We start from the raw sequence: 26903 nt of genomic DNA, 5'->3' as shown, positions 1-26903 counted from the left end.
CATCAATGTTTCTGACTTTCTATTCCTCTCCCTTCCTTTCTGTAAAAAAAATCAATAAAAATATATTAAAAAAAGAAAAAAAATAGAAAAGAATAGTGATCGTGACAAAACCAGTTTGGCTCAGTGGATAGAGCATCAGCCTGTGGACTGAGAGTCCCGGGTTCGATTCTGGTCAAGGGCATGTACCTTGGTTGCAGGCACATCCCCAGTAGGGGGTGTGTAGGAGGTAACTGATCGATGTTTTTCTCTAATTGATGTTTCTAACTCTATCTTTCTGCCTTCCACTCTGTAAAAAATCAATAGAATATATTAAATTAAAAAAAAAAAAAAAAAAAGGATGGGCGATCACTAAGACTTCCTCCAGGCATGATATAGTATGACCTCACTCAATTTACACACCGGTCAAGAATTGATTCAGGCCAGGAAAACCGACCAAAAATATCAGATGAAAAATTAGGCCCCTAAGCTGGATGAAGAAACCCGAGGGAGCCCAGCAGTGAGAAGGCCACCTGCCACCCACAGCTCACAGCCACACTCGTGTCACACGACCCTGCCTGTGCACCAAGTAATGGGCAGTGATCAGAAGACATCATTAGCTTCTTCAATTTATATGTTTCAAAGCCCTTTACCTTCTCTTTTTTTTTAAAAAAATATATATATATTTTATTGATTTTTTACAGAGAGAAAGGGAGAGAGATAGAGAGATAGAAATGTCGATGAGAGAGAAACATCGACCAGCTGCCTCTTGCACACCCCCTACCGGGGATGTGCCTGCAACCAACGTACATGCCCTTGACCGGAATGGAACCTGGGACCTTTCAGTCCACAGAGCGACGCTCTACCACTGAGCCAAACCGGTTTCGGCACTTTAACTTCTCTTCATAGAAATAATAATAAAATTAAATTTATGATTTTTTTCCTGGGAGGATTTTGACTCCGTTTTACCAATGAGAAAACTGAGTTCTGAGAGGTGCTGCGAATGGTAATTATAAGAAAAAGTAACAGCGGCCATTTCTGCATGATTAATATGAACAAGGCATGTGCTCTGCAGGGATCATTGGGTTGAATCTTTGCCACAAGCAAGGGAGGGATGGGGCCGTTTTTCAGATGAGGAAACAGGGGCTCAGAGACATCCACACCCCAACCAGCCCGGCTGGACACCGAGAAACAAGCTGCTTACCACGGAGGTACTGGTCCAGGTTGATGACTTTCTGGAAAGCCAATTTCGACTTGTGCATGACGAGGCAGAAGACTTGGGAGTGCACGTCCCCAGCCTGCAGGGGGATCTGCACACTGCTGCTCACGTTGTAGGTGTCTCTGCTGAGGTGGACGCTGGTCTGGGCGTTTGGCAGCGTGTGGTTGTTCTTCAGCCAGGCCACCGTGATGTGCTGTGTGTGGAACCCGGAGGACGTGTACTTCAGCTGGATGCTTGTGCCTGGCTCCGACCGCTGAAGGGGGCCTTGCAGGGTGTAAGGGTAGCTGCTCCCGCCTGCAAGGAGACACCCCCACTGTGAGAGGGCACGGAGGCGCCCAAATGCCAGTGAGAACAAATCCTCAGCACCTCTACCCAGATGTCTCATTAGCTCCTTGTCCAGAGGGTTGAAGGTTACATTCTAAAAAGAGTTGAGCCAAAACCCGTTTTGCTCAGTGGATAGAGCGTCGGCCTGCGGACTGAAAGGTTCCAGGTTCGATTCGGGTCAAGGGCATGTATGTTGGTTGCGGACACATCCCCAGTAGAGGGTGTGCAAGAGGCAGCTGATCGATGATTCTCTCTCATTGATGTTTCTAACTCTCTATCCCTCTCCTCTTCCTCTCTGTAAAAAATCAATAAAATAAAATAAAATGAAATGAAATAAAATAAAATAAAATAAATAGTTGATTTCTGAAGCTGATACCAGAAGCCAGATGGCGAAACTCCAGGGAGCGCCAGCAGGGTGTAAGAAGGCTGCCTGCCACCCACATCTCACAGCCACACCCATGTCATATGACCCTGCGGATGGGTTCTGCCTGCCTCATCAAGTTCTCCCCAAACCTATAGGAGGTGGGAGCTCAGACTCTCCCATTTCACAGATGAGGAAACTGACTTCTAGACAGGCTAGGTAACTGGCCCAGAGCCCACAGGTAGGCGCTGGCAGAGCGGCGGTTCTTAGCCCAGCAGTCTGCCTGCAGGGTCTGTAGCCATGACCACGGCTCAGCTCTGCCCTCAGTGCCTGGGAAGGGAGGAACGCTCACTGCTCAAGGCCAGGTCACGTGAAAGCCAGTGGCACAGAGAGGGGCTAGGGGCACAGGCTACATGTCACGCTCAACCCACCTTTGCACTCCCAGGCCCTCCCCCAGGTGAACCTGAGCGCTCAGCTCTAAGCCTCAGTTTCCTCCTCTGCAACATGGGGTGGTTCCTATTTTTCAGAATTAATGCGTAAATCAAGCAACTAGTGTAGAATAGATGGCCCATATTAATCACTCCCTAAAGTGGGCTAGCATCATATACTCACCGTAAGTTTAACATTTTATTTTTTAGCCCTGCTCTGGACTGGGTACCATGGAGATTGCAAAACTGGCATCATAGAGCACCTACTGTGTGCCCCATGGTCAAGCAGAGGTCAGGGAACAAATCTTCAGCAGGCACAACAGTTGTTGTTACAAAAACGGGGAGACTGAGCCTTGGCCACTGTGCTCAGTGGTTAGAGTCAGCCTGTGCACAGATGGGTCGCAGGTTCCATTCCTGGTCAAGAGCACATCCCAGCCCCAGTCAGAGTGAATGTGGGAGGCAACCCATTGAAGTGTCTCTCTCATCTCTCTCTCTCTCTCTCTCTCTCTCTCTCTCTCTCTCTCTCTCATATCTATCTTTCTCTCTTCCTCCTCCCTCCTCCCTCCCTTCCACTCTCTCTAAAAATAAATAACAAAAACAAAGACGAGGAGACTGAGCTGAGTAGGGGCAGCGCTTTGCCTGAGGCAGATGGACTCCCACCACACTCACCACCTCCACACCCAGGAGCCAGTGTTTGCTCCAGGGCTGAAATTCTCGCCATGGGGGAGGGTGGAAACAGATAACCCCCGTCCTGGGTTAACAGGAGGCCCCAAAGTTTATGAGGCAATTGGGCATGTGGGCAGATGTGAGCAGTCAGGAAGAAATAAATACCAGAAACAGAGTATCGAAGGTAGACTTGGGAAGAGGTGTGAAATAACTAGGATTTGTGTTCTCAGGCAGGATGGGAGAGAAAAACACAGGAAAGGCACATTGCGTTTGTGAAGAGACAGCCCTGCCTGCCTCCTGATGAAAGCTCTCAGAGCCCTGGGACTTGGTCCATCCTGTCCTGTCCTCTGCCTTTCCCAGCTGTCTTACGTCCCAGGTCCCAGGCGAGCGAGGACCCCTGGTGCACGGGGAGCGCTCTGCAGGTGCCAGAGGAACAGGCACAGCTGGCAGTGCCGGAGGTGAGTGCGGAGGGAGGGCTTTCTGGGCCAGGGTGGGGAGGAGTGCCTGCAAAGGTGCGGCACCCAGTGCCAGGAGAGGAAGCTGCCCTTCTCCTCCCAGACTGCAGGGCGCTTCCAGCAGCTGAATCAAAGGGGTGCGATCAGGGGGTTCACCAGGCAGCTGTGGGCTAGACACACTGCCCGCAGGCAAAGGAGAACGGTACCCAGAGGCAAGGACTCGGTCCACAAAGAAGTGAGCCAATACAGAAATAATGTTACTTGCTTCTGATGGGAAAGGACCAGTTTGGAGTTTGTCATTCAAATCTGCATATCCCCCTGGGCGGACATCTTTCTCATTTCTGTTGGACAAGAAACACAGGGGCGTATAGCAAATGAATGGTGGCGGGGGGCGTATAGCAAATGAATGGTGGCGGGATCGTCCCCCGCCCCCGGAGAATCCTTCCAGCAGGCAGGTAGAGGCAAAGCCTGTCAGGGAGGGGTGGCGGGCAGGCTCCGAGCCCCTGCTGTGAAGATGCTCAGGGTCTCCGCCCCGCACCTGGTCCAGGCTCTCTAGGCAGCTACTGGGCTCTAAGAGATGCACGCAGGCGCAGACGCCCACACTTCCAGGAGGGAGGGACCTGCCTGTCCTTCCCCACCCGCTGTGGTTCTGTAGAGCTGTCAGTCCACACTCGGCTGGCCCAGACCTGGCCAATCATAATCCTCCCTTCCCCTCCTCGTGGCCCAATCCCTCCGCCCATCCATCTTTATCTCCGTCTGGTCTCGAAAAGCAACGCCCTGCTCTGTGTCTGAACTGCTGGCCGGCAGCGCCCCTTTGTGGACAAAGCCATCTGAGGCCGCTAAGGATGAGCTCAATAAGGCTGAGAAAGGGTTAGGATGGGAGGGGAAGGGAGAGGAGGAGGATTAGAGGAAGTAGAGGAGGAGGGGAGATGGGAGGAGGAAGGAAATGAGAAGGGGGAGGAGGTAGAGGCAGAGAAAGGAGAAAGAAAAAGCGAACTGAGCACTAGAGAGAATGAGAATTTCGCACCTGCAGCCACTGTCTAATCTCATTAAAATTGAGGTCCAGAAACTCCCAGCGGAGCCAGTCTTGATTAAAAGCCGCCCCCAGTTGGTGCCCACAGTGAAATCTCTGCCGTGTCCGCAGTCCAGAGCTACAGCAGGGAACTTTCCGCCTGCAGAGGCCATGGGGCTGGGGAGGGGAAGTCCCACTCCTGCCTCCCACGACCAGCGGCGAGTGCCTGAGAGTTTTATCACCAGCCCAGGGCGTCCTTCCTTCCTTCCTCCGCGGCCAGCCCTGACCCGCCCACCACGCTGCCCAGGGGCCTGGGCGGGGGCACACGCACTTTTCCTCTGCCGGTGGCCCGGAGCCCGCAGGGTGAGGTTGGCCTGGACCGGGGGCTGCTCGTCCTGGACCACCCAGCACGCGAACTCGCTCCCGTTGGGCTTGGCCTCCGCCTGCCACATGTGCTCCAGGGAGTAGGTCCCGTCGGAGTTCCTGGTGACCCGGGGGGTCGGCTCGGTGTGCACCGTGTGCCGGTTCTCCATCCAGGTGAGGCGCAGGTGTGAGGGATAGAAGTGGCTCGCATGGCAAGTGAGGTTCACCCTCTGGTGATGGGCGGTGTGCACCTCGGAGGGCTGGGCGGTGATCTTCACGGTGGGAACCACTGGCAGAGGAACAGAGAGAATCGTCTGTTCAAATCACACCTGCGTGTTCCTCTTTCCTGGGAACCAGCCACAGATTCTCTCACTCTTTCGTCAGTTACTTAAAAAAAAAAAAAAAAAAATTGGTTTTCCCCTGTCTGCTCAGTGCAAGGCAAATGGGGCCAAATCTTAATGGTCATTAAACATGGGCTAAGGGTACATGGGTGCCTGGGATCTTACATTCTGTGTTTCTCATGTTTCAAATCATGAAATATAGTTGTAAGGTGCACCCAAATGTAATGCCCGCGAGGAGAGGGACTTAATTTTATTCACCGCCCTATCCTCAGCACCCGGAACAGTGCCTGGCCCATGGTCAATATTTCCTTTGTGGAATGAATAATCAATATTTAAGATTAGTAGCAGCCATGACATCAGTAGAACAAATAGATGTTTGGAATGGAAAGTTGAGCCCGGTAATAATCATAGACATGCACAAACAACCTACTGTGTGCCGGGCACTATTTATAAGGCCATGTTCTAGGTGCTTTATGAGGAATCAGTCATTTGATCCTCCCATGAAACCTATAAGTAGGTCTTCATGTTATTTCCATTCTAGGAGGAAATTGAGGCCCACGGAGGTTAAGGGGCCACACAAGCTGTGAAGTGGTACAGAGGGTCATCCCAGATGGCCAGCCGCTGGGACTGTGCCTTTAATGGCTACATGGCCCGAGCCGTGGCCACGAGGAGCCAGCGTGAACCGGGGCTTCGGGTGGGAGACCGTGGCCAGGGAAAGCGATGTCCCCCTCCTCCTGCCCACTCACCTCGGAGCACCTGGGAGAGGTTCAGGGTGCTGTGCAGGGGCGCGGCCAGGTCCCTGTGGGTGACCGTACAGGTGATCTCCGACGAGACATCCTGGCGCACCAGGGTCACCCACACCTTGCTGCTGACGGAGTAATTGCCTTTGTCAGCGGTCACCAGGCGCTGCGCCGAGGCTGGATGCTCATCCCGGTCCTTCATCCAGGTGACGCGGACGTCCGGGGAGCTGAAGCTGCCGGCGGTGCAGTTGAACGGCACCGAATGCCCGGGGGCCGTCCTCTCCGCCGGGCCAGTCAGCGTGATGAACGGCTGCCCAGCTGTGGAGAGAGCACCTGTCTGCACGCTGAGGGCTGAGGGCAGGGCACATCTAGCACTCAGCCTGGCAGAGGCGCTGTGCTCTCTGGCCCTGCGGACTTACTATGCACCTTGTGTGGTTCCTGCCCCGGGGGTCACACGCACAGATGATAACAAGGAAGCAAGCAAATGTATAATCCCAACTGGGGCCCAATGACCTAAGGCAGTGGTCGGCAAATTCATTAGTCCACAGAGCCAAATATCAACAGCACAACCATTGGAATTTCTTTTGAGAGCCAAAATTTTTAAACTTAAACTTCTTCTAATGCCATTTCTTCAAAATAGACTCACCTAAGCTGCGATGTTTTTTTTTTTTTTTTTAAATATATTTTGTTGATTTTTCACAGAGAGGAAGGGAGAGGGATAGAGAGCTAGAAACATCAATGAGAGAGAAACATCGACCAGCTGCCTCCTGCACACCCCTCACCAGGGACATGCCCGCAACCAATGTACATGCCCTTGACTAGAATCGAACCTGGAACCCTTTATTAGACCCTTCAGTCTGCAGACTGACGCTCTATCCACTGAGCCAAACCGATTTCGGGAAGGCCATGATGTTTTGTGGAAGAGCCACACTCAATGAGCCAAAGAGCCGCATGTGGCTCTCGAGCCGCAGTTTGCTGACCACAGGCCTAAGGGAAATCCAAAGAAGACAGAGTTCGAAAATGCTGGGGGTTGTTATTCTAGGAGGTAGAAGAAGGATTCCCGGGAAGGTGACATTTTGAGCTGAAACTGAGGATTGGCTAGGAGCCAGCCAGGGGGCCGGGAATGACATCCCAGAAAGGGGGAGGGCAGGTGAGAGCAGCTCAGGCAGGCAGGGCTTGGCGGGCCTGAAGCACTGAGAGGTCGGGGTCTGCGGCGTGTGGGCAAAGCGGTGGTGCATGAGAAGATCCCATTCTGGTGGGAAGCCGGGGAGATTGCAAACAGAGGGGCAGGCGGCCTCTTTGACGTGCTTTAGAAGACCATGGGGTTTCTGAGTGGAGGATGGGCGGGAGGGTGGCATTGGGGAGCAGGGGGGCCAGCGAGGAGGCTGCCGCCGCCATCGGGTGAGGAGATGGCTCCCGGGCTGGGATTCTGAGAAATGGAGGCACGTTTGGAAGGTAGAGCCCACAGGACATGGTCATGGACTGGGTGGGAGAAGAGACGCAGTGAATTATGGATAAGTGATTGCCAGGGTTTTCTCCGGAGCCTCTGGTGTTTGAGGAGGGGGAACTGGACCAGGTTGGAATGGGAGGGGTGTGGTGAGGAAGCAAGATTTGCAGTTTGGACGTGAGTGTGAAGTCAGGGATCCCCACAGGCAGGGATGGCAGGTCCCGTCTCCCCCCAGGAGTCTCCTGGGGCACACCGGGGAGCTGCCTCAGTGGCCTCCGCCCTCTGCGGGCTCACCCCCAGGGATGGGAGGCTCTCTCCAACGGAGGCCGCTTCCTCTTCCTCCCTCCTCATGACGCTGGACCAGGACAAAGCACACTGCTGCTAACCCGGGCGCTGTCTCCTCGAGCCTTCCTCCCGGGAAAACTGCAGGACCAGCCCCTTCCCGCCCGCAGCATGGTCTGTGGAGATCCGCGGGCCAGATCTCTCCAAGTCTTCATCGCCTTCCCCGAGCCGCTGCTCCGAGCCAGTATGTCAGCGGGAGACGCAGACGGTCGAGGACCCCTGCCCGCAGGAGCCTCTGGCCACGGGCGTGTGGAAGGGCGCAAGTCAACCAGCGACGACAACACAGAAGCTGATGGAAGGCAGTGGCAGGGGCCAGAGGAGCAAGTCGCCTTAGCAATGAGCTCTGGTACCTTCTGTGTGGTGCTCTCTCCCCTCTGAATAAAGCCTAATGGCAATGATCACCCTTCCACACTCAGCGCCTGTGGTCTATAAAGCACTTTCAGACATGTGTGCTCATCTTCATCCACATCCCAGCTAAGGAATGCTAGTGTTTCACTTTCCAGAAGAAACAGGCCCAGAGAGGTGCAGTGACGGGCTCAGGATCACACAGCCTATTAGTGGCTAAGCGGGGATGTTAAGCAGGTGTGTCTGATGACTGTGCGTCCAGCACTCTTACCATAATGCCAGAGGCTCCATCCCTCAGGGGTTCCTCTCTCCCTCTGTCTTTCCCACCCTCACACCCTCTCTGACATAGACCTGGTGGCCACCCAGACCAGAGCTGGCATCCAGGAAACTGGGTGGGAGGTGGGCTCCTCTATCACTCTCTGACCGCCCCCTAGCCCCTCACTCTCCTGTCACACCTTCCTCTTCCTGCCCCCAAACTCCCTCACCTCTGTTCCCTGCAGGCCCACATTGTGGAAAACAAGCAAACGGCACCCAGGAGGCAGGTACGAACGAAGCTCAGCCAGGTCCTCTGGTCTCAGCCCCCGTGCCCACCCCTCTAACGCCAGGAGGCTGGATTCCGTACCCCCAGCGCTCCCTCCCTGACCTGAGGATTCCCGTGGGCAGCACTCAGAACTCATCTGTGAGTCCCAGCAGAAGGGCGGGCAGGAGGGAGCCCAGGGCCTGCCCCAGCGTGGCCGTCATGGCGGGAGGCTCACAGAGTCCCCGGCCCGTGCTGGGCGCCAACCCCAGAGGAAGCTCTATGTGAGCCCGGGAGCCACTGCCTGCTCTCCCCACGGCCTGGGCAGGCCCCCATCCCCTCACACCCCCCTGCCTCCAGCCTGGAGCAGCTGCGGGAGCCACAGTGAGAGAAGTGGTCGCTGTGGTCCAGGCTTCCTTCCAAACCCCAAACCCTCAGGTCTGAGGTCTCCAGCTGGGAGGTGCCTGCTCCCGGCCTGTCAGGCAGGCATAGCTCCACCGGCTCCTGCTGCAGAGCCCTCTCCTCGGAGTGGGGAGCCTCCTCCCGCTGAAGAGGCCAGGGGCCTGTGCTGGCCCGCCCACGGATGCCTCCAGAAGCACAGAATGGAGGGATGTGGCTGGGGAGGGGTGGCGAAGTGAGCCCGGACACATTCCACCAAATAGACAAGCATCCCACTGGACTATGAGCTCCGGCCCTGCCATCACCGCCTGTGCTCACAGTGTCGGCAGGACTCGCCTGGCCCAGGTTGTGGGCTAAGCCACAAGTTCGGGAAAGGCGAATGTTAAGCACAGCTTAACATGACCCCGGCTTCCACCCTTGGTTGCTCCGGACCCCCCTCCCCCATACTCTTCTACTCTCTCTGGATTCCCAATGGCTACACACTATTGGTTTTTATCTGTTTTCCCATGAAAAATGATTGGGTGTGAGGATTGCTGTCTTTCAAACACTCCATTAATCAGCACCCAGCACTGTGCTGGACACACAGTGGGTTCTCAATAATAAGGAATGGCCCTTTGGGACCAGGTATGTGCTCGGGACTGATTAAGAAGCAGCAAAGTCCAACCTGCACAGTGCCCACCCCCAACTCCCACTCCCCAGCCATCCCATCTCCCCACGCTCTGTATGCTCAGTTCATGGCAAAGGAGGGGGGGGGGGAGAGCAAGTGGCCAGCCCAGAGGAGACTGCTCCCTCTCTCCTCACCGCAAAGCACCTGCACCCCAAGAAGAAAACCCCTAGAGGCGGAGAGCTGCTGGAGAGGAGGCCAGCTTCCCCTCCATGTGTCTCCTGAGGCATACAGTGAGGAGGAGAAAAAAGGAACTGAAGAGAGGCAGGGCAGAGGGGGTGGAGGGTGGCAGGGAGCAGCCTGAACTTCCCCCACCCCCATGCAGCACTGCAGGAGGGGGCGTTCTCGGGGAGCCCCCGGGAAGAATGTGGCCAAACTTAGAGCATCCTGTTGGCAGCCACTCTCGAGTTCCCTATAGCACAGACTCTGCATGGACTGCAGGGGCCCCGCTGTGGAGCTGGGTTAGATCACGCATGGGAGCTGCGCCCAGGGCACCCCTACACACATGTGCGCTCACGCACACATGAAAAGCACATGCACACACACATCTGAACCCAGTTTGGAGATAAGAGGAGAAACAAAAGGCCACTTATCTCCACCCCTGCCAGGCCCCTCAGCAGAGGCGGCTGGCTGTGGTGGGGAGGGAGGGTGATGTTGGTGCTATACAGGAATATGGACGTTGGCAAAAGGCTAGTTCAGACTGGGCTTTGAGCAGAGCCTAATACAGAAGAGTTTTTTCATAAAAGTCTGGTAAAATGATTCACCCTTTGCCGAAACCGGTTTGGCTCAGTGGATAGAGCGTCCGCCTGGGGATTGAAGAGTCCCAGGTTCGATTCCAGTCAAGGGCATGCACATTGGTTGCGGCCCCTCCCCGGTGGGGGTTGTGCAGCAGGCAGCTGCTCGATGTTTCTCTCACATCGATGTTTCTATCTCTCTATCCCTCTCTCTTCCTCTCTGTAAAAAATCAATAAAATATAAAAACAAACAAACAAACAAAAACAAAAAAGAAATGATTCACACGTGTCACCCATTTGGCAACAGTGCCCGGACAGGCAGGCTCTGCCTTCAGAGACACGGAGGGGCAGGCAAGCGAGCTGTGGCAGAGCTGAGCTGAGGACCGCTTCCAGAGGAACATAGCACCAGTTCTCGTGGTGCCCTGCAGCGTGCAGACAGTCAGATGTTTGAGCAACCAAACAAGAAGGATTATGGGTAAGGAAATGGGGGAGCACCACCAACGAGAAAGCCTTCCCTGAGGCAGTGGCTTGGCCCCTGCGGCTCGGGTCTCATTACTTACATAGAAGGGGAGATGGTGACTCCGGTGGGGCTGCAGGGGTAGGTTGTGGTGGGTCACCTGCCGTGAGGCTAGAATGCTCAGAGAGGAGTGGGGCGGCTGGAATCCTCAGAGTGGTGGTCTGAGTGCCAAGGTGCCCACAGGGCTCACCCGGGTCGGGCCACATGCCCACTGGGGGAGGCTTGTTTGTCTCTGAGTGGTGCCAAGCCTGTCTTCTTCCTGATTCCAGTGCCAGCAGAAAGAGGATCTCCCGAGCCTGTAAGCTCAGCCTCTTCTGTGCCCTCGTCGTGAGTACGGGCCCCAGGCCTGACCTAATGGCCGAGAGGGACGGAGGCCCAGGCTCTCCAGGAAACGGATATCGATGTGAAACCATTCAGGCTGGCAGCCCTGCACAGTGCAGACCGTCCAATGACGTGGTGGCACCAGCCCGGGCCCAGTCAGACCTGGGCCTCGGCTCCTCATCTGCAGTACGAGGCCAGTGACATCGACCTCTGACTCTCTGGGTCTTCGGCAGATAAGGTGTTCAGTCCTAAGCATAGAAATGGAGCTAAATAAAGGCAAGTTTCTATCCTAAGAGTGCAGCTTCCCCCTTCGTACCTCTTCCACTTGTTCACTCCGCCAACATGACTTCTAATGGGGTGGGGTGGGGGGGGAGAGGGAGCTGTCAAGACCCCTAAATGGCAAATCGCCATGTAGAATCCAACCCCTTGCTACAAGAACCCATCATCAGTCACCCTCACCCCATCTTCTCAGATGTGGCTCAGACGCAGCTTGGACAAGAGTCCCCCCCCCCCCCCCCCCCCCGCCACCCTGCTGCTCCCCCAGAGCTCTGTCTCTCCCTGAGACGGTGACCCAGCTCCTGGTGGACCCAGTTCTGCTTGCCCACCTCCTTCATGTCTAAGTCCTCAGTGCCTAGCGCAGTACCTGACACAGAAAAGCCTCTGAGCACATTTGCTGAATGAACTCATTCATTAACAGAACGAGAACACCTGTCTGTGCCAGGCACGGCTCAAGTCACTGAGCCATTGAGCAATGAGCAAGTCAGGGCCTCACCCTCAGTAAAGCTACGTGAGCTGCTTTCTTTATTTTATTTTATTTTATTTTATTTTATTATTTTATTTTATTTATTTTTAAAACAAACATTTCTTTATTGATTTCAGAGAGGAAGGGAGAAAGGAGAGCGAGAGAAACATCAATGATGTGAGAGAATCATTGATCGGCTGCCTCCTGCACTCCCCCTACTGGGGATCAAGCCCAAAACCCAGGCATATGCCCTCGGCGGGAACCGAACCCGGGACCCTTCAGTCCACAGGCTGAGGCTCTATCCACTGAGCCAAGCCGGCTAGGGCTACGTGAGCTGCTTTCTAGAGGGAGGCAAGGAAACAAGGAAACATACATGCAATGGAGTTTCGGGGAGGGTTACCGGAGGCAGAGGGAGGGTGTGATGGGGTGTGTCTGGCACAAGGTGTTCAGGACGGCCTGTGGGGAAGGGGCGTGTGATCGGAGCCCTGAATGGAAGGGGAGGAATGGGAGATCTGGGGACGAGCGCTCCAGCGAAGGGATGCAGCAGGCAGAGGAGGTGTGGGCTGGGTGGGCTGAGCAGCAGCAAGGTCACGGGGGGTCAGCATAGGGAGAGGGGGCCGCAGCAGGTCTCAGGGCCTGATCTTACAGCCCTGGGGAGAGAGGTCAGATTGCCATTTGTGTGCAGTGCATCAGTGGGCTGAGAACAGAGGTGTGACTGGATCCAATTTATGAATTAGAAACGCACATTCTGGTGGCTGGGGATGACTTTGGAGGAGGAAGAGGGAGGAAGCAGAGGAAGGAAAGGAAGCAAGAGGCCACTGGAGCTGTAGACAGTGGACTCTGGAGTCTGAAGGTTGGGAGAGAGATGGGGATGGTGGGGAGAGAGACAGACATTTGCAAGTTGTCGGCATGTGAAAGGTTTCGATAGATGCTGCATAAGATGAGTCCCATGCAGGAAAGAATGGAGAGAAAAGAGAGGGAGGTCCCCGGACTGGGATGTGATCTGATTCTGACATCAGTTTGCAGGATGCCGTGGGGACATCTTTCTGGGCCTCAGATTCTACAACTGAACCTACAACTTTATCCCTAAAGACTCTCTTCCTTGAATATTCACGGGCCTGGGTTCTCGTCCTGCACTTGCGGTCCCAGCCCGGGCCTGGGCCTCACTCACACAACCTCTGCTGAGCCTGCTTCCTGCAAAGTGCCAAAGTGGGCATCATGGGCGCAAGATCCCTGCAGCTGCAAAGACTGTCACTCAGAGGGACTCACGCTTGATTTACTGCTCTGCTGTCACTGTCTGGAAACACTTAATGGTTTTGAACAAGGGCCATGCACTCTCAGTGTGCACCGGGCCCTGCTAATTCTGTGCCGCCACCTGTCCTTGGCCTCCAGCGGTGAGGGAGGCCAACTCCCACAGAGGCAGCAGGCATGACTGGGCAGCCTGGTGCGAGGGTGGGCAGGAGGCCCCTCATGTGGCTGCATGCGAGGGTGGAGGACCCTTGCTGGACCCCTCTGTGACATCTGGGTCTCCCCACCCTCCCACCACCCCTTCAGACTCTGATACCCACCCAGTCCCAACAAACTTCCTGTTTCAGGAGTTGAAGACTTCAGCTGCTGTGTGCGTGGATTGGCTCCAGAAATCCATTAAAGCAAACAAGGGCAACTATAGGAGTGATGGGTGAAGATCAAGGCTCTATGCATGGGGTGGACACATGTGTGGGAGCATGGGGAGAAAGTGAAACAATGAAGTGAAGCAAGCTTGATAATGTGCAGCTGGAGAGACCAGCAAGCCGGAGGGGCCAATGGGGAAGTCAGCGGGAGGGCCCTTTCAGGAGAAGAGAAAGGAGGACTTTCTAACAATTAGGGCTGTCCAGTAATGAAACCTCTTACCTTCTGGGGCGGGACTTTCCCACCCTGGTGTGCACGTGCAGGACTCTGGAGAGAGATTCTGGCTGAGCAGTGTTTTTCAAACCACAGGATGCAACACAATCATGGGTCATGAAATCAATTTAATGAGCTAACCCAGCATTTGTTTTTAATTTGTTTTAAAAAGATAGGAGAGGAGAAAGAGAGGAGATCTAGGTTTAGGCCACATAGTGAGGGAAAATGCCACTCTGAAGTTCTCTCTCTCTCTCTCTCTCTCTCTCTCTCTCTCTCTCTCTCTCTCTCTCTTTCTCTCTCTCTGTACATGTGCACTGCATGGGAATATAAAATGTATTACTAACTGGATGGTTGTCAAAAAGATTGAAAGCCTTGGGAAGTTGATATCTAAGATCCTCCTAACTTTGGGTTATGTGAGGCAACGATCTTAGATTTTATGTATGGAATTATGCGACTAGGAGCCTAAGACTCATTTATTTATGCTTTATTATTTCACTTCACATTTGTTTAATACCTGCTCTAAGCCATACTGGGTGCCACAGGCAAAGAGATAGATCAGAATCAGCGCCTGCCCTCCAGCCACGTGATGGAGACAGACATTTAAACAGGTGATTATAATACAGTGTAAGTGCTCCCCAAGGCTAAGGTTGGTGCATATTTCACCCAGCCCCTGAGGGAGGTACTTGCTTAGCGCCATTTAGCAGATGAGAGAAGAATCATGGCTCAAATGGTGAAAATAAGGGTTCCTCAAGGCCCCCCAGCAGATTTGTGATGGAACCCAAACCCTCCTGAGGGCAGGGATGGGAGTGGAGTCACAGGAAGGAAGAGAAGAAGGAAGGGACTGACAGCAGCTGGGGTCGGGGGAGAGAGAAAAGCATCACAGCAGAAGGAACCCTTGAACTACGCCTTGAAGGAAGAGTAGGGGCTGATGGCTTGACAAGGGGGTTAGCATGTTCCTTTCCTCAGCCCAGAAGCCGCACTAAAATAAGAGTGTGGAATTTAGAGCAAGCAGACCCGATTTGAATGTTAGCTTCAGCTTTACTAGCTGTGTGACTCTAGGAAAGTCACCTAACCTGTATGGGCCTCCATTTCTTCACACTTTAAATGGGAATTATCATGAGATTAGAGAGCTCGTGTACGTAACGTGTTTAGCGTGAGCACAGCGCCTGGCAAACAGAATGAGCTTCATGCTGATTACAACCCATCAGTGGGGTTCCCCGAGTTTGACCAGCTCTGACACTTAGCATCTGGGTAACCTTGGACAAGTCACTAACCTCTCTGTGCCTCAGTTTCCTCATCTGTAAAATGGGAATAATAATAGTGCCTGCCACATAAAGTTATGGAAATAAAATAAATTAATACAGATGAAGTGCTTAGAAGAGTTATCAGGCACAAATTAGGTGCATGATAAAGAGATTGGCCACTGTTAAAACTTCTATGTGCTCCATGCTATGATATGAGCTTTGTAGTTTTATTCACTAATTAGATTAACAGATGATTGTTGAGGGTTTGCCATGTTCCAGGGAATGTCACGGTGCATCAGGAACTCTGAATTAGCTTAATACTTGGCTGGAACCTTGAGTGTGAAGTCAAGTTTGTTTTCTAGGCGGGGAGAAATGAGGGTGGGGGTAGGATTTTGTGGGAGGTGAGCTAGATGGTGAAAAGTGAGGTAGGAGAGATGGAACAGGACAGATAATGAAAAATGTTTAATGTCCTGTCAGCCTGGAAGAAGTGGAGAGTTCAGGGAGATTTTCAATCTAGGGAATTTTATTCTTAGAATTTATGGTATCTCAGCTGCAAACTTGAGTTTATGTGCTAAAGTCTTTATGATTCCAAGATTATAGTCCAATGATTTTGTGACCCTTAATATTTCTTACTTGCTGTGGTGGGTTGATATAAAAATAGTCACAATAGGGACTTCTGGTTTCAACTCGCCATATGTAAAGAGCTTAAAAGCCATCACCCCAGTCTTTACAACAAGAAAAGTTGGACAAGCTGAAAATCAATGACCTTCCTTGAATCCATCAGAGAACTGAGGTTGCATGGCAAACTGCCACCCCCAAATCGGGGAGTCAGGTGCATCCAGCTACAGGGAGATCGTCCTCCCCGCAACAATGCCATAAATGGGTGGGAACACTTAGGTGGTAATTCTGCTGAATTATTAAAGGCCAAGTGGGGACTAGCATAAGCGTCAGGAGCTCCTGGGGTCTGCAGTCATGGGGGCATGGAGAAGGTTTTGCAGATTTTCCCTCCAGGACCCTCACTGGGTTCCGATGTGGAGGATCTGACAGAGCTCACCATGTAACTCGGACCGAGAGAAGGAAAAGCATAGCCACGGTGAAGCCCGCCCAGACCTTCCCTAATCTCCAGCGGGTAGGACGTAGGATGTTCCAGAAGGCAATCCAGAGGCTAAGGCAAAAGGAACTGCAAACTCTCCAGACTTCCTGTTTCGCCCAAAGGAGGGCATGTGTGTGGGATGGGGTGGGTCCAGAAGCCACAGACAATAGGGGAAATAGGCTGGGATGCTGTAGCTGGGGAAGGGACCAGACAGTGGGTAGGGCATAGCTCTACCCCTGGAGGAGGAACAGAAACTCTTCCAAAAGGCCAGTCCCCCTGAGACCAGAGGCAAACCCACTAAATGCCCGAACCTCGCCCATGGACCACCACAGCAATGAAGCTCCAGCATAAAACAGCGATTGCAGCTGAAAGAGGTGCGGGACACAGGCTCTGGACCAGTGCAAAGGAGCCTCCAGAGCCACAGAGGGAGGAGAAGACAAGGGTACAAAGGAATGTGAAGCCGGGCGCCTAGAGCTACAACAAGCATTGCATGCAGCCCAACTCCTGGCAAGATTAATATCAGTCCTCACATTAAGGCCTGTTTCCCTCCGTATTTATTTTCTATACACAATGTCCAGCTTTCAGGAAAAATTTAGAAGGCAGGCAGTATTAGTTTCCTGAGGCTGTTGTAACAAATCACTGCAACGTTTGGTGACTTAAAACAACAGAAATATATTCTCTTATGCCCTGGACAGCAAAAATCCAAAATCAGTCAGTCTCACTAGGCCAGTGGTCAGCAAACTGCAGCTCACGAGCCGCATGCGGCTCTTTGGCCCTTGAGTTTTCAGCAAAGGCCAGCCGGGAAGCACCCTAATTAAGTTAATAACAATGTACCTACCTATATAGCTTAAGTTTAAAAAATTTGGCTCTCAAAAGAAATTTCAATCGTTGTACTGTTGATATTTGGCTCTGTGGATAGTGAGTTTGCCGAGCACTGCACTAGGCTAAACCCACAGTGTCCACAGGGCTGCACGCCTCTGGGGGCGAACCCCATCCTGGCCTCTTCCGGCAGCGGCCGGCATTCCTTGGCTTCTGGTTGGATTCATCCAATCACTTTCTCCATGGTCAGGTCACCTTCTCCTCTGTGTGTCACATCTCCCCTTGCCTCCTCTTATAAAGACACAGGTGGTTGGGTTTACAGACCAGCTGGATAATCCAGGATAATCTTCCCCCTCTCAATCCGTGATCCAGTCTTCCACACATGCCAAAAGGCACAGAACCAATATGGGCTCAAGAGAAAAAACAACCATCAGAAGCAGACCCAGTTATAACGTCTTTTTAAGTGTCAGAAAGCAAGGAAGTGATGGGAATGTGACGGAGAGACACAGGAGCCAACATTTGCCCCGATCGTCAAAGCGGGAACAATTTGGGCAACAAAAGAAATAACATAGTATGAAGGTGATGCAAAATATAAAATAAGTACCCATGAGTGCACATTGATAGAATAAACAAAAACCAGAAGAATTCCAAATAACGAATGTTGCTAGTGCCTCCTCCCTCCCCCCATAAGGAGGCGGATGGAGGTGGAGAATTGTTCTCTACTTCTTCCGTGTGGCCTCTGCACAGCGACTCCCTTTTACATAGAGCAGGACGGAAAGGGGGCGAGAGAGTAGCACTCCACGGGAGAAACCGGGCGAACAGCACCTTAGCTAGGTGATTAAGGTTAACATCGTTACGATAAGTGATGGTGATAGCGTGTTCTCTTCATATGATGCATTGACAATGACACTTTACCTCTGAGGTCTCCCTCAAAACGCGTAACTCCAGACTGACCATGAAACAACACTGGACACACTCACATTGACGGGCCTTCTACAGAAAACCTGATTAGTTGAGGAGCGCTGATGGTCATCTGTCAAGGTTGTAAAAAACAAAACAAACAAACAAACAAACAAACAAAGAAACCCACCAAGGAAATTAAGAAACTGAAACAGCCAAGAGGAGCCTAAGGAGCTAGACCAGTGGTCGGCAAACTCATTAGTCAACAGAGCCAAATATCAACAGTACGACGATTGAAATTTCTTTTGAGAGCCAAATTTTTTAAACTTAAACTTCTTCTAACGCCACTTCTTCAAAATAGACTCACCCAGGCGGAGGCATTTTGTGGAAGAGCCACACTCAAGGGGCCAAAGATCTGCTTAAAAGCCATTACCCCAGTTTTTACAACAAGAAAAAGTTGGGCAAGCTGAAAATCAACGACTTCCCTTGAATCCATCGGAGAACTGAGGTCGCAAGGTGAACTGCCACCACCAAATCTTCCACATATAAGTATATATCCCATGATGTGGCATGAGAGCCGAAGTTTGCTGACCATGGAGCTAGGGTGATTAAATGTGATATCGTGTATTCTGGATGGGATCCCGAGGACTACATGCAGTGTGGTATTCTGAATGGGATCCTGGAACAGAGCAAAGAAGACATTCAGGAAAAACGAATGAATAAAGCATGGAGTTTAGCTAACAGCAATGAATCACTGTTGGTCCTTGTGACAAATGGGTCGCAGTAATATGAAATATTAACAGTGAGGGCACCAGGGTCCCGGGGTATACAAAACCTCTGTACAGTCTTTGGAGCTTTTTTTGTGAATCTATTATAAAATAAAAGCATTGTTTAAATGTGTTTTTTTTAACGACCACAATAGTTCATGTCCCCTTTGCCGTGCCCTTTGCAGTATGACTTTGCCACGCCTCCCTTGGGGAGGGGTTTTTCCATTTCCCCAGCTTTGAATCCGGGCTAGGTGCCTCCTTGCTTGGACCAACAGAATGTGATGAAACATGATGCCAGTCATGGAATTTCAAGAGGCCTCGATGTTTCGGGATGATGAAAGACAGGGCCCAGGCACACTTCTTGCCCCAGCTGTTAGCCAGCCAACTCCCAGACATGTGATCGGCCCGTTCTCCCTTGACCAGCAAACTCCCAGCTGCCCTGCTCTCCTATCTGGAGCAAGGAGGCAGGGCAGAATGCACCCAGCCTGGCCCAGATCCGCAGGGCCACCTGTGACGTGACGCATAGGAGCAACAACAAAAGCTTTTTGTTTAAAGCCTTTTGTTCATTACACAACAATAGCTCAGTGAGTCACTCCTACCTGGGTATAGCAGTGTATGCACAAGCTTATTTGTTGTAACGTGATGACTACAAAAGACGTGGAACCGCCTAAAAGCTCATCTATAGAGGACCAATCAAATAATTATGAAGTTCACACAATAGAATATTATGCAGCTGTTCAAAAGAATGAGGCAGCTCCATGTGAATCAATATGGGGCGTGTTCCATGATACATGTTTAAGTAACGCGGCAAGATGCACAGGAGGATATGGAGGAAACCACTGATCCTGCAAAGCCTTTTTATTCGCGTAGACCTTCTGCTGGAGGGTATTCAAGAAGCACATGACAATGCTGCCTCCCTCCAGGAAGGGGACCGGGTGGCTGGGAACAGGAGTGGAAGGGAGACTTCCTTTTCACTCTACCATCTTTTTAATCCTTTGAATCATGTAAATGTGTTGTCTATTCAGAAATAAATAAAAGCAGAGTGATAAAACTGCTGTGCCTTTCAAATCCAGCCTATTATTCTCGGTTCCCATGATTCCCAAGATCCACCTGCACCACGAATGGCAGGGTGGGGGGGTGGGGGTGGGGATGAGCTGTAGTTTCTCCCTCCCTCTTCCAGGGGGCCCCCTCCGCGTGCAAAGTGAAGCTCCCCTCCCTGATTCCCTTGTTTTTCAGCTTCTCGGGCGGCACCACCTCGCCTCGCCACTGGAGGGCAGCGTGAGGCTGCCTTCCCAGCAAGGAACTGCGCCGAGATGATGGTCTGCCCGAAAGAGCAGGCTGGTTCCTGCAGAAAGGGTCCGGCCTTCTGCATTGAAAATAATAAACATTATGATAAAAAAAATAATAATAACGGGGTTCAGCTTGGGAGAAAACCTTATCCCAGACCCCGGAGCAGCCAGCCATTACCCTTTCTGTGCCAGGAAAACCTGTGCACCTTCTGGGGGTTGGGGTGGGGGTCGTGGGGGAAGAGGAGAGACTTGACTATTAGCTCCTTACCCCTCACCCCTACCGGGCTCCGCAAAATCAGATGGGGAACTCGCCCTTGGGGCTGCTGAAGATTAGCACTCCTTATACTCCGAAGACCTGGACGGTTTGGCTTTGACCCTCTGTGTGACCTTGACAAAGCCCCTTCCTACCCTGAGCCAGTCTCACACCTGTAGCCTGGAAGTGGTGACTGCAAGGATCCAGTAAGCACTGGATCTGGGACCCTCATGAGGTTCTAAGCACCCGATGGCTATTTGATCCCCGCTTTGCAGTGGAAGCTGAGGCATCCAGAGGCAGTCAGTCACTTGCTGGTGGCTACACGGCCCGCAAGGGGCGGAGCAGGATTTGAATTCAGGTTTCCCTGAATCCTGAACCCCTGCTCTTAACACTTGGCTCATCCCGCCTCCATGACTGCCGGGAGAGGCGGTGGCTAAGGAAAAGCGCTGGACAGGGGTGCCCGAGCCCACGTTCCCTGAGCCCCTTCTGGGTGCCGGGGGCGCACCCCTCTGGAAGCTGCTTTCCCGGGTAGACAGTCCTGGTGACATCCATGCGCCCCCGTCGGACAGGCGCGGAGATCAAGGTCCTGGGCTGCGGAGGGGAGGGCTGGGACCAAGACCCGCAGCCGCCACTGCCCGCCGTCCCGCTGCCCCGTGCCAAGGGCCGGTGTGTCCGAGCCCGGTCCCGCCTCTCCTAAAATAATTGGTCCTGCGTCTCCGTAAATAGTGCGATAAACCGGCAGAAGCGCGCACCCAGACGGCCGTTTCCGCCAGCCCGGGAGCAGGCGGGGTGCGGGGGCCGCTGGGTGGCCCGGTACCCCCACCCCCGCCGTCTTCCCCGTCCCAGGAGGGGCGCACAGCTGTGGGGCGCTGGAGCGCGCGATGCACCCCCCCAACCGGTCCTTCCTGCAAACGGAGTTCCTGTTTTCATGCAAATGCCTTTGTGAGCCCACTGGGCCCGAGAGGCCTCTGCTGCAGCTGCCGCGGGCCGCTGGCCTCTGCCCGGCCTTGGGCCTTGAAAGGCAAATGTGCAGGAACAGGGCGGCCCGCGGGTGAGAGGCGGCGGCGAGGCGCCCTGCACGTGGCCGGACGGTTCCTGAAGGCCCTGCTCCCGCCGCTCCGCCCCTGCCTCCATGTCACCATCTGCACCGGGATGTGTATATAGAGCTCAGCCCAGTGCCAGCTTCCCGCTGGAATTCCTGTCGGGCACCGTGGGAGGCAGCAGCGGGTGGGGGGCGGGGGTGAAGGGGCAGGGCAGACAAAGGGGCTGCTGTGAGGAGTTTGCCTTTCAGAGGGAAAGGGCACCACCAGCCAGTAAAGAAATAAGCAGACAAGATAATTTCAAACAACAAGTGTTCATATAATGGCAAACAGATGTACCGCCTGTGCCAGCCGTTCTAAATGCTCTTAACTACGGGCGTTGGTTCTTTTAATCTCACAATAGACCTCGGAGATAGAGTAATTATCACCCCCTTTCTCAGATGGGAACGTGGAGGTTGAGTCATCTATTCAGGGGAAATGAGGAGCTGAATCACACACAGCCGGTCCCCACCTAATTATGATGGGCTGACTATTTATGAGGGTTCGAAAGTGATATGCAGTCATGAGAAACCATACTTAGAATTTTGAATTGGGACCTCCCCCACCCCTGCCCGCAGGCCAGCTATCATACTCTTTGCTCTCCGTTAGCCACTAGATCAAGGAGGCAAACAACGTCTACTGTCTTGCCAGGGTTTTTCGTATGTTGTGTTTTGTTTCCACATTCCATCATGTCTACAAAATGCCCATCTGTGTCTCCTGCTTCTGGTGAGAAGAAGGCACTTATATGAAACTCAACATAATTGCCCAACTGTGGGCTACCATACGTGTTCTGAGCATGTTTAAGGTAGGCTAGGCCAGTGGTCAGCAAACTCATTATTCAAAAGAGCCAAATATCAACATTTAAATTTGATTGAAATTTCTTTTTAAAAATATATATATTTTATTGATTTTTTTAGAGTGGGAGGGAGAGAGATAAAGTTAGAAACATTGATGAGAGAGTCATCGATCAGCTGCCTCCTCCACGCCCCCCTACTGGGGATGTGCCCACAATCAAGGCACCAGGGACCCTTCAGTCCGCGGCTGATGCTCTATTCACTGAGCCAAACCAGTTTCGGCTGGAAATTTCTTTTGAGAGCCAAATTTTTTAAACTTAAACTTCTTCTAAAGCCACTTCTTCAAAACAGACTCGCCCAGGGCACGGTATTTTGTGAAAGAGCCACACTCCAGGGTGGAAGACGAGACAGAGGGCTGAAAAGCAGGACTACAGGCTTTATTAGAGGAGAAGGGCCCGGCCGGGCTGCCCTGCAAGGGGAAGTAGCAGAGAGGAACATGCCTTTTGAGGGGAGGAATGGGGAGGGATGGGGCTTAGGGCACTCGGCACGCCCTGGTTGGTGGTTTCATGTAAGGCACACGATTAGGCACTTAGGGACTTAGGAATCAAGGGCGTAGGGTATTTGGCAGATGCTGATTGGCGGTTCGATGTACAGTCCATATAAGGTGCCTGATTAGGTGCTCAGGAACGTCCAGGCCGCAGGTGCAGGTTAGCTCGAACTCCATCCATCAGTTGGGGGAAGGGAGGATCTATCAAAGGGGCCAAAGAGCGGCATGTGGCTCGTGAGCTGCAGTTTGCCGACCTCGGGGCTGGGCTAAGCAATGAGGTTTTGTAGGTTAGGTAGGTTAAATGCAGTTTCAACTTATGATACTTTCAACTAGCGCTGGGCTTATCAGGGTGTAACCCCATTGTAAGTCCAGGAGCATCGGTATTCTGGGGAAAACAGGTGGAACAATTTCCTGACTTGTCCAGTGGATGGAGGAGACCAAATTTGGAGGCAGATAGTTGGGCCGCAAGTGAGGCCTCTTAACCTCTCCGCTCTACCACCTCTGGCTCTGCCAAGAAGGAGGTAACATGGTGACATTACAGAGTGCTGGGCCTGGAGGAGAGCTATGCCCAAGAGGGTGTCTGTGACCCTCTCTGTGTCCGGGGGCCGTTTAAGCTGAGGCTTGAAGGAGGAAAGGATCCAGCCCTGCGGAGAGCTGCGTGCCCAGGCAGAGGGAACAGCAGGTGCAAGGCCTGAGGTGGGCGGCATGCATGGACTCTGTGTTTTCATAAACACAGGGCGGGTCAAGGGGGCTGGGGCTCAGTGAGCAAGGGCTGGAGTGAGGGGCGAGGCGAATGGAGTGACCAGAGGCCCCACAGGCTTGGCAATGAGCATTTATTGCAGGTGTGATGGGGAGGCATGCTGCTGAAGGGGTGTGTGGATGAATGGGCTGAACTCGATGGCGGAGGCCCTTTCAAGTCCCAGCCCTTGGTCTCCAACAGACTTGGAAAGGTCAGATCAGCCAAGTCCTCCTCTTACAGGTTGGGGTGAGACTGAGGTCCAGACCAAAGGAGTGCGTCCTTTCTATTCAGCTGCATATGCCCGCACAAGGCCAGGGGGACATGCCCCCTGCTAGACCCACGTCGGGGTCCCAGGACCTCTGCACTCCTGCCCGCAGGTCCCACACCTGCTTCGAGGGCCTGTGCTCTGGAGGCAAATCACTGGGCCCTGGATGTAGCTGACGGGCATTGTGGAGCCTGGGGTGAAGGGAAATCGGGCAGGCAGCCCTCGGTGTCTATACTCCTGCATGTGGGGTCTGCACAGGGTGGATGGAGCTGAGGGTGAGAGGGGAGGGAGCAGGCTGGGGCGGGAGGGGTGAGGCCAGCTCTCCTCACCCCCACTCTATGTTTCAGCAAAGCTGTCGGAGGGGTCTGAGGTTCCCAATGGAGCCTGGCCTCCCAGGTTGTTCTGAAGTTATATTCACCGAGGAGAAAGATAGGACATTTTAAAAACAATGTGTTAACTTGATTTATAGTTTTTTAAATATTTAAGATCTGGGGGCTGAGTGGCCCCGGAGTCCCACCAATATCAGGAGTGGGTCTGGCCAGGCACATAAGAGATATTTATCTTTGAGATGAATTAATCTCATTTAATTTATTCCTAGTGTAGACTCTACAAGGGAAATCGCGTCACCCGTGTTTTATTGATGAGGAAACCAAGGCGTGGAGAGATTTAGTGGCTGACCCAATTTGTCACGTCAGAAAGTAACAGAGATGGGCCTTGAGCCCTAATGCATCTGACTCCAACATCCTTTACAATTGTCTCCTGACAAGTTCACAGCCATTATGAACACATTAAATGTATTATAACATCCTGAGCATGTCATTCAGTCTCTTTGGACACAAGGACTCCTTATATTACACTAAAGGCCCTGTGCATGAAATTCGTGTATGGGGGGTGGGGTCCTTTCAGCCCAGCCTGCACCCTCCCCAATCTGGGATCCCCTCAGGGGATATCCGACTGCTGGTTTAGGCCTGATCCCCAGAATCAGGGATCCCTTCGTTGGACATCCCTCTCACAATCCGGGACTGCTGGCTCCTAACTGCTCACCTGCCTGCCTGACTGCCTGATCACTTCTAAATCCCCCTCCCCCCCATCCCCTGCCAGCCTGATCAGCCCTAACTGCCTCTGCCTGCTGGCCTGGTCACCCCTTACTGCTCCTCTGCCCCTGCTGGCCTGGTTGCACCCAACTGCTCCCACCCCCTTGCTGGCCTGGTCACCCCATGCAGCCTGCTGTTCAGATATTTGGTTGTCCCTCATTAACCCCTCTGCCAGCCTGGTCGCCCCTCACAACCTGTGTTCGGTCGTCCGTCCAGTTGTTTCGGTTGTGACAGCCCCTGGCTTTTTATATATTAGGGTAAGAAAGGCCTTGATTCTTATTCTGTCCTCTCGGGCACTTTGGGAGGTAATAGGGCAGAAGCTAATGCTCCATTTAACAGCTGTGAGAAACTGAGGCCCTGAGCCCGTAGCCCCAAGGATCAGCAAGGCTCGAACAAATAGGGTCTACTTTTGTCATGCAACAAGAAATCTGGGGGTGCCAGGTCAGAGCTGGTGTAATTGTTGCAACATCCTCAGCAAACAGCGTCTACCTCATGGTCCGTTCTGGTCACTTATTGCTACATAACAAACTACCCCGAAACAGCAACCATTTTATTATTTTCTACAATTTTGTGGGTCAGATATCTGCACAGGTCTAAGCTGGCCATCTTTTGGTTTGTCTACAGGCATTCGCCATGTGGTTGTATTCAGATTGGGCTCACCTGGAGGCTCGAGATGGCCATCCTGGAATGGCGGGTGCTTTGTGGGGATGACCGCAATGCTGAGCTCACAGAGGTTCCTCTCCTTCACCACGCAGTCCTGGGGCCTCGCCAGCTGGTCTCTTCCGCAGAGTGGCTCGACCTTTTCCGAGGCAGCGCATGCATCCAAGAGGCCCGGGCAGAAGCTGCCTGTCCTCTTCAGGGCGAGGCCCAGAACTGGCAGAGCATTATTTTTACTGTACTCTGCTGGCCCAAGACGTCACAGGTCAGTCCAGATTCAAGTGGAAACAGACTCCTTCAAACAGACAATTCCTCTGGAAGGAAGGAGAGTCAGAGAGCCAGCACCCATCTTTAATTTACCTCATGGCTAACTTAGATGGCTGCTTGAGATCCAGTCATCACATCTCAATTCCAGCCAGCCAGGAGAAAGAGAGGTGCAAGATGGATACCCTCCCTTTTAAGACATTTTCTAGAAGTCACACAACATATTTTTCACTGGAAAGACCTCACATGGCCGTACTTAAAACAAAGGAGGGAATACGTGATCTTCGGTACAGGTTGCCATGGGTCCAGCTGAAATGTAGGGGTTCTAGTCACTGAGAAAGGAGGGGAGAGTGGATATTAAGGAACAATTAGAAATCTGTTCCACAGTTGATTTTTTTTTTTTTTTTTTTTGCTACCAACAGCTAAACATCTTCCTAATGAACATGTCTTATTTATTTCCAACCGTTCCCTCCTAATGTATCCTCCACACTGTCACCAAGATCTTCTTTCCTTCTAATTATTTTGTATGTTCCTAAAAGGTGATTATTTTAGTCATCCCCATGCCAACAGTGAGTGTGTGAAGTTTTCTGTATGGGGCCGTGGGATTTCAATGTCTAAAATAACAACAGGAGCCTTTGCAACAAGCACGATTTGAACATATTTGACTCCATCTTCAGTAACTCCGTGAAAGAGGATCATGCATGTGGAAGTGGAAGCCCAGAGAGGTTAAGCGACTTGCCCCAGGCCACACAGTGAGGAGGTACACGGTGGAGATTCAAATCCTTGTCTGTCAAATGCCAGGGATGTGCTGAGGCACCCACCTGTGAAGCCCAGGGGCTGTGACTGGCAACCACCCTGGAGCGTGGGCAGGGCTTGCATGCTGTGTGTGAGAAGAGGCAAGTGTGTCCAAGAATCTGCAGGTGCCCTGTCCTCCCTGTGCTCCTTCCGCCTGCATCGAGCACCAGGGTAAGACAGGCCTACCTCATGAAATCACACAGGCACCAGAATTTCATGCCACTTCATTTCCTTTAAACCCTGAATGACTCTTGGGCCATGCGTAGGAGACTTTGCAGAACTGGCCACATTACTGAGCAGTGGTCAGAGTAAGGCCCAGTGACTCCTGGCCTTACATGAGGTGCCTTCCAGCTCCGAGGTTCTCTGTTCTGACCCCAGGTTCTGCTGGCCTTTACTTCACTCTGTTTGGGGACTGACAGGGACTCCCAGATTCCCTGGGGTTCAGTTTTGCCCCATAAAATGGGGGAGAATGGAGAAGGGGGAAGGGACAGACGTGTCTGGATTCAAATC

At 52.6% G+C, this 26903-nt stretch overlaps 1 protein-coding gene across 1 annotated transcript in view; it reads right to left on the bottom strand.

Moving 5' to 3' along the window:
- Positions 1–26477, bottom strand: part of LOC311624811 (tyrosine-protein phosphatase non-receptor type substrate 1-like) — a gene marked incomplete at its 5' end in the record, with an annotated part of 32089 nt that extends 5612 nt beyond the window's left edge. The window contains 5 exons of the mRNA XM_084888415.1: positions 1181–1489; positions 4773–5093; positions 5892–6203; positions 25338–25577; positions 26420–26477. Coding sequence (XP_084744541.1) covers positions 1181–1489; positions 4773–5093; positions 5892–6203; positions 25338–25577; positions 26420–26477 — 1240 coding nt within the window. The remainder of the gene's footprint in view (positions 1–1180; positions 1490–4772; positions 5094–5891; positions 6204–25337; positions 25578–26419) is intronic.
- Between the last annotated feature and the right edge of the window lie 426 nt (positions 26478–26903).

The sequence above is a fragment of the Pipistrellus hanaki genome, assembly GCF_964339955.1.
Source record: "Pipistrellus hanaki genome assembly, chromosome: 6".
In the NCBI taxonomy this organism is placed as follows: Eukaryota; Metazoa; Chordata; class Mammalia; order Chiroptera; family Vespertilionidae; genus Pipistrellus; species Pipistrellus hanaki.
Note: the sequence above shows the minus strand (reverse complement) of the source record. Positions and strands in the feature narration are given on the sequence as shown.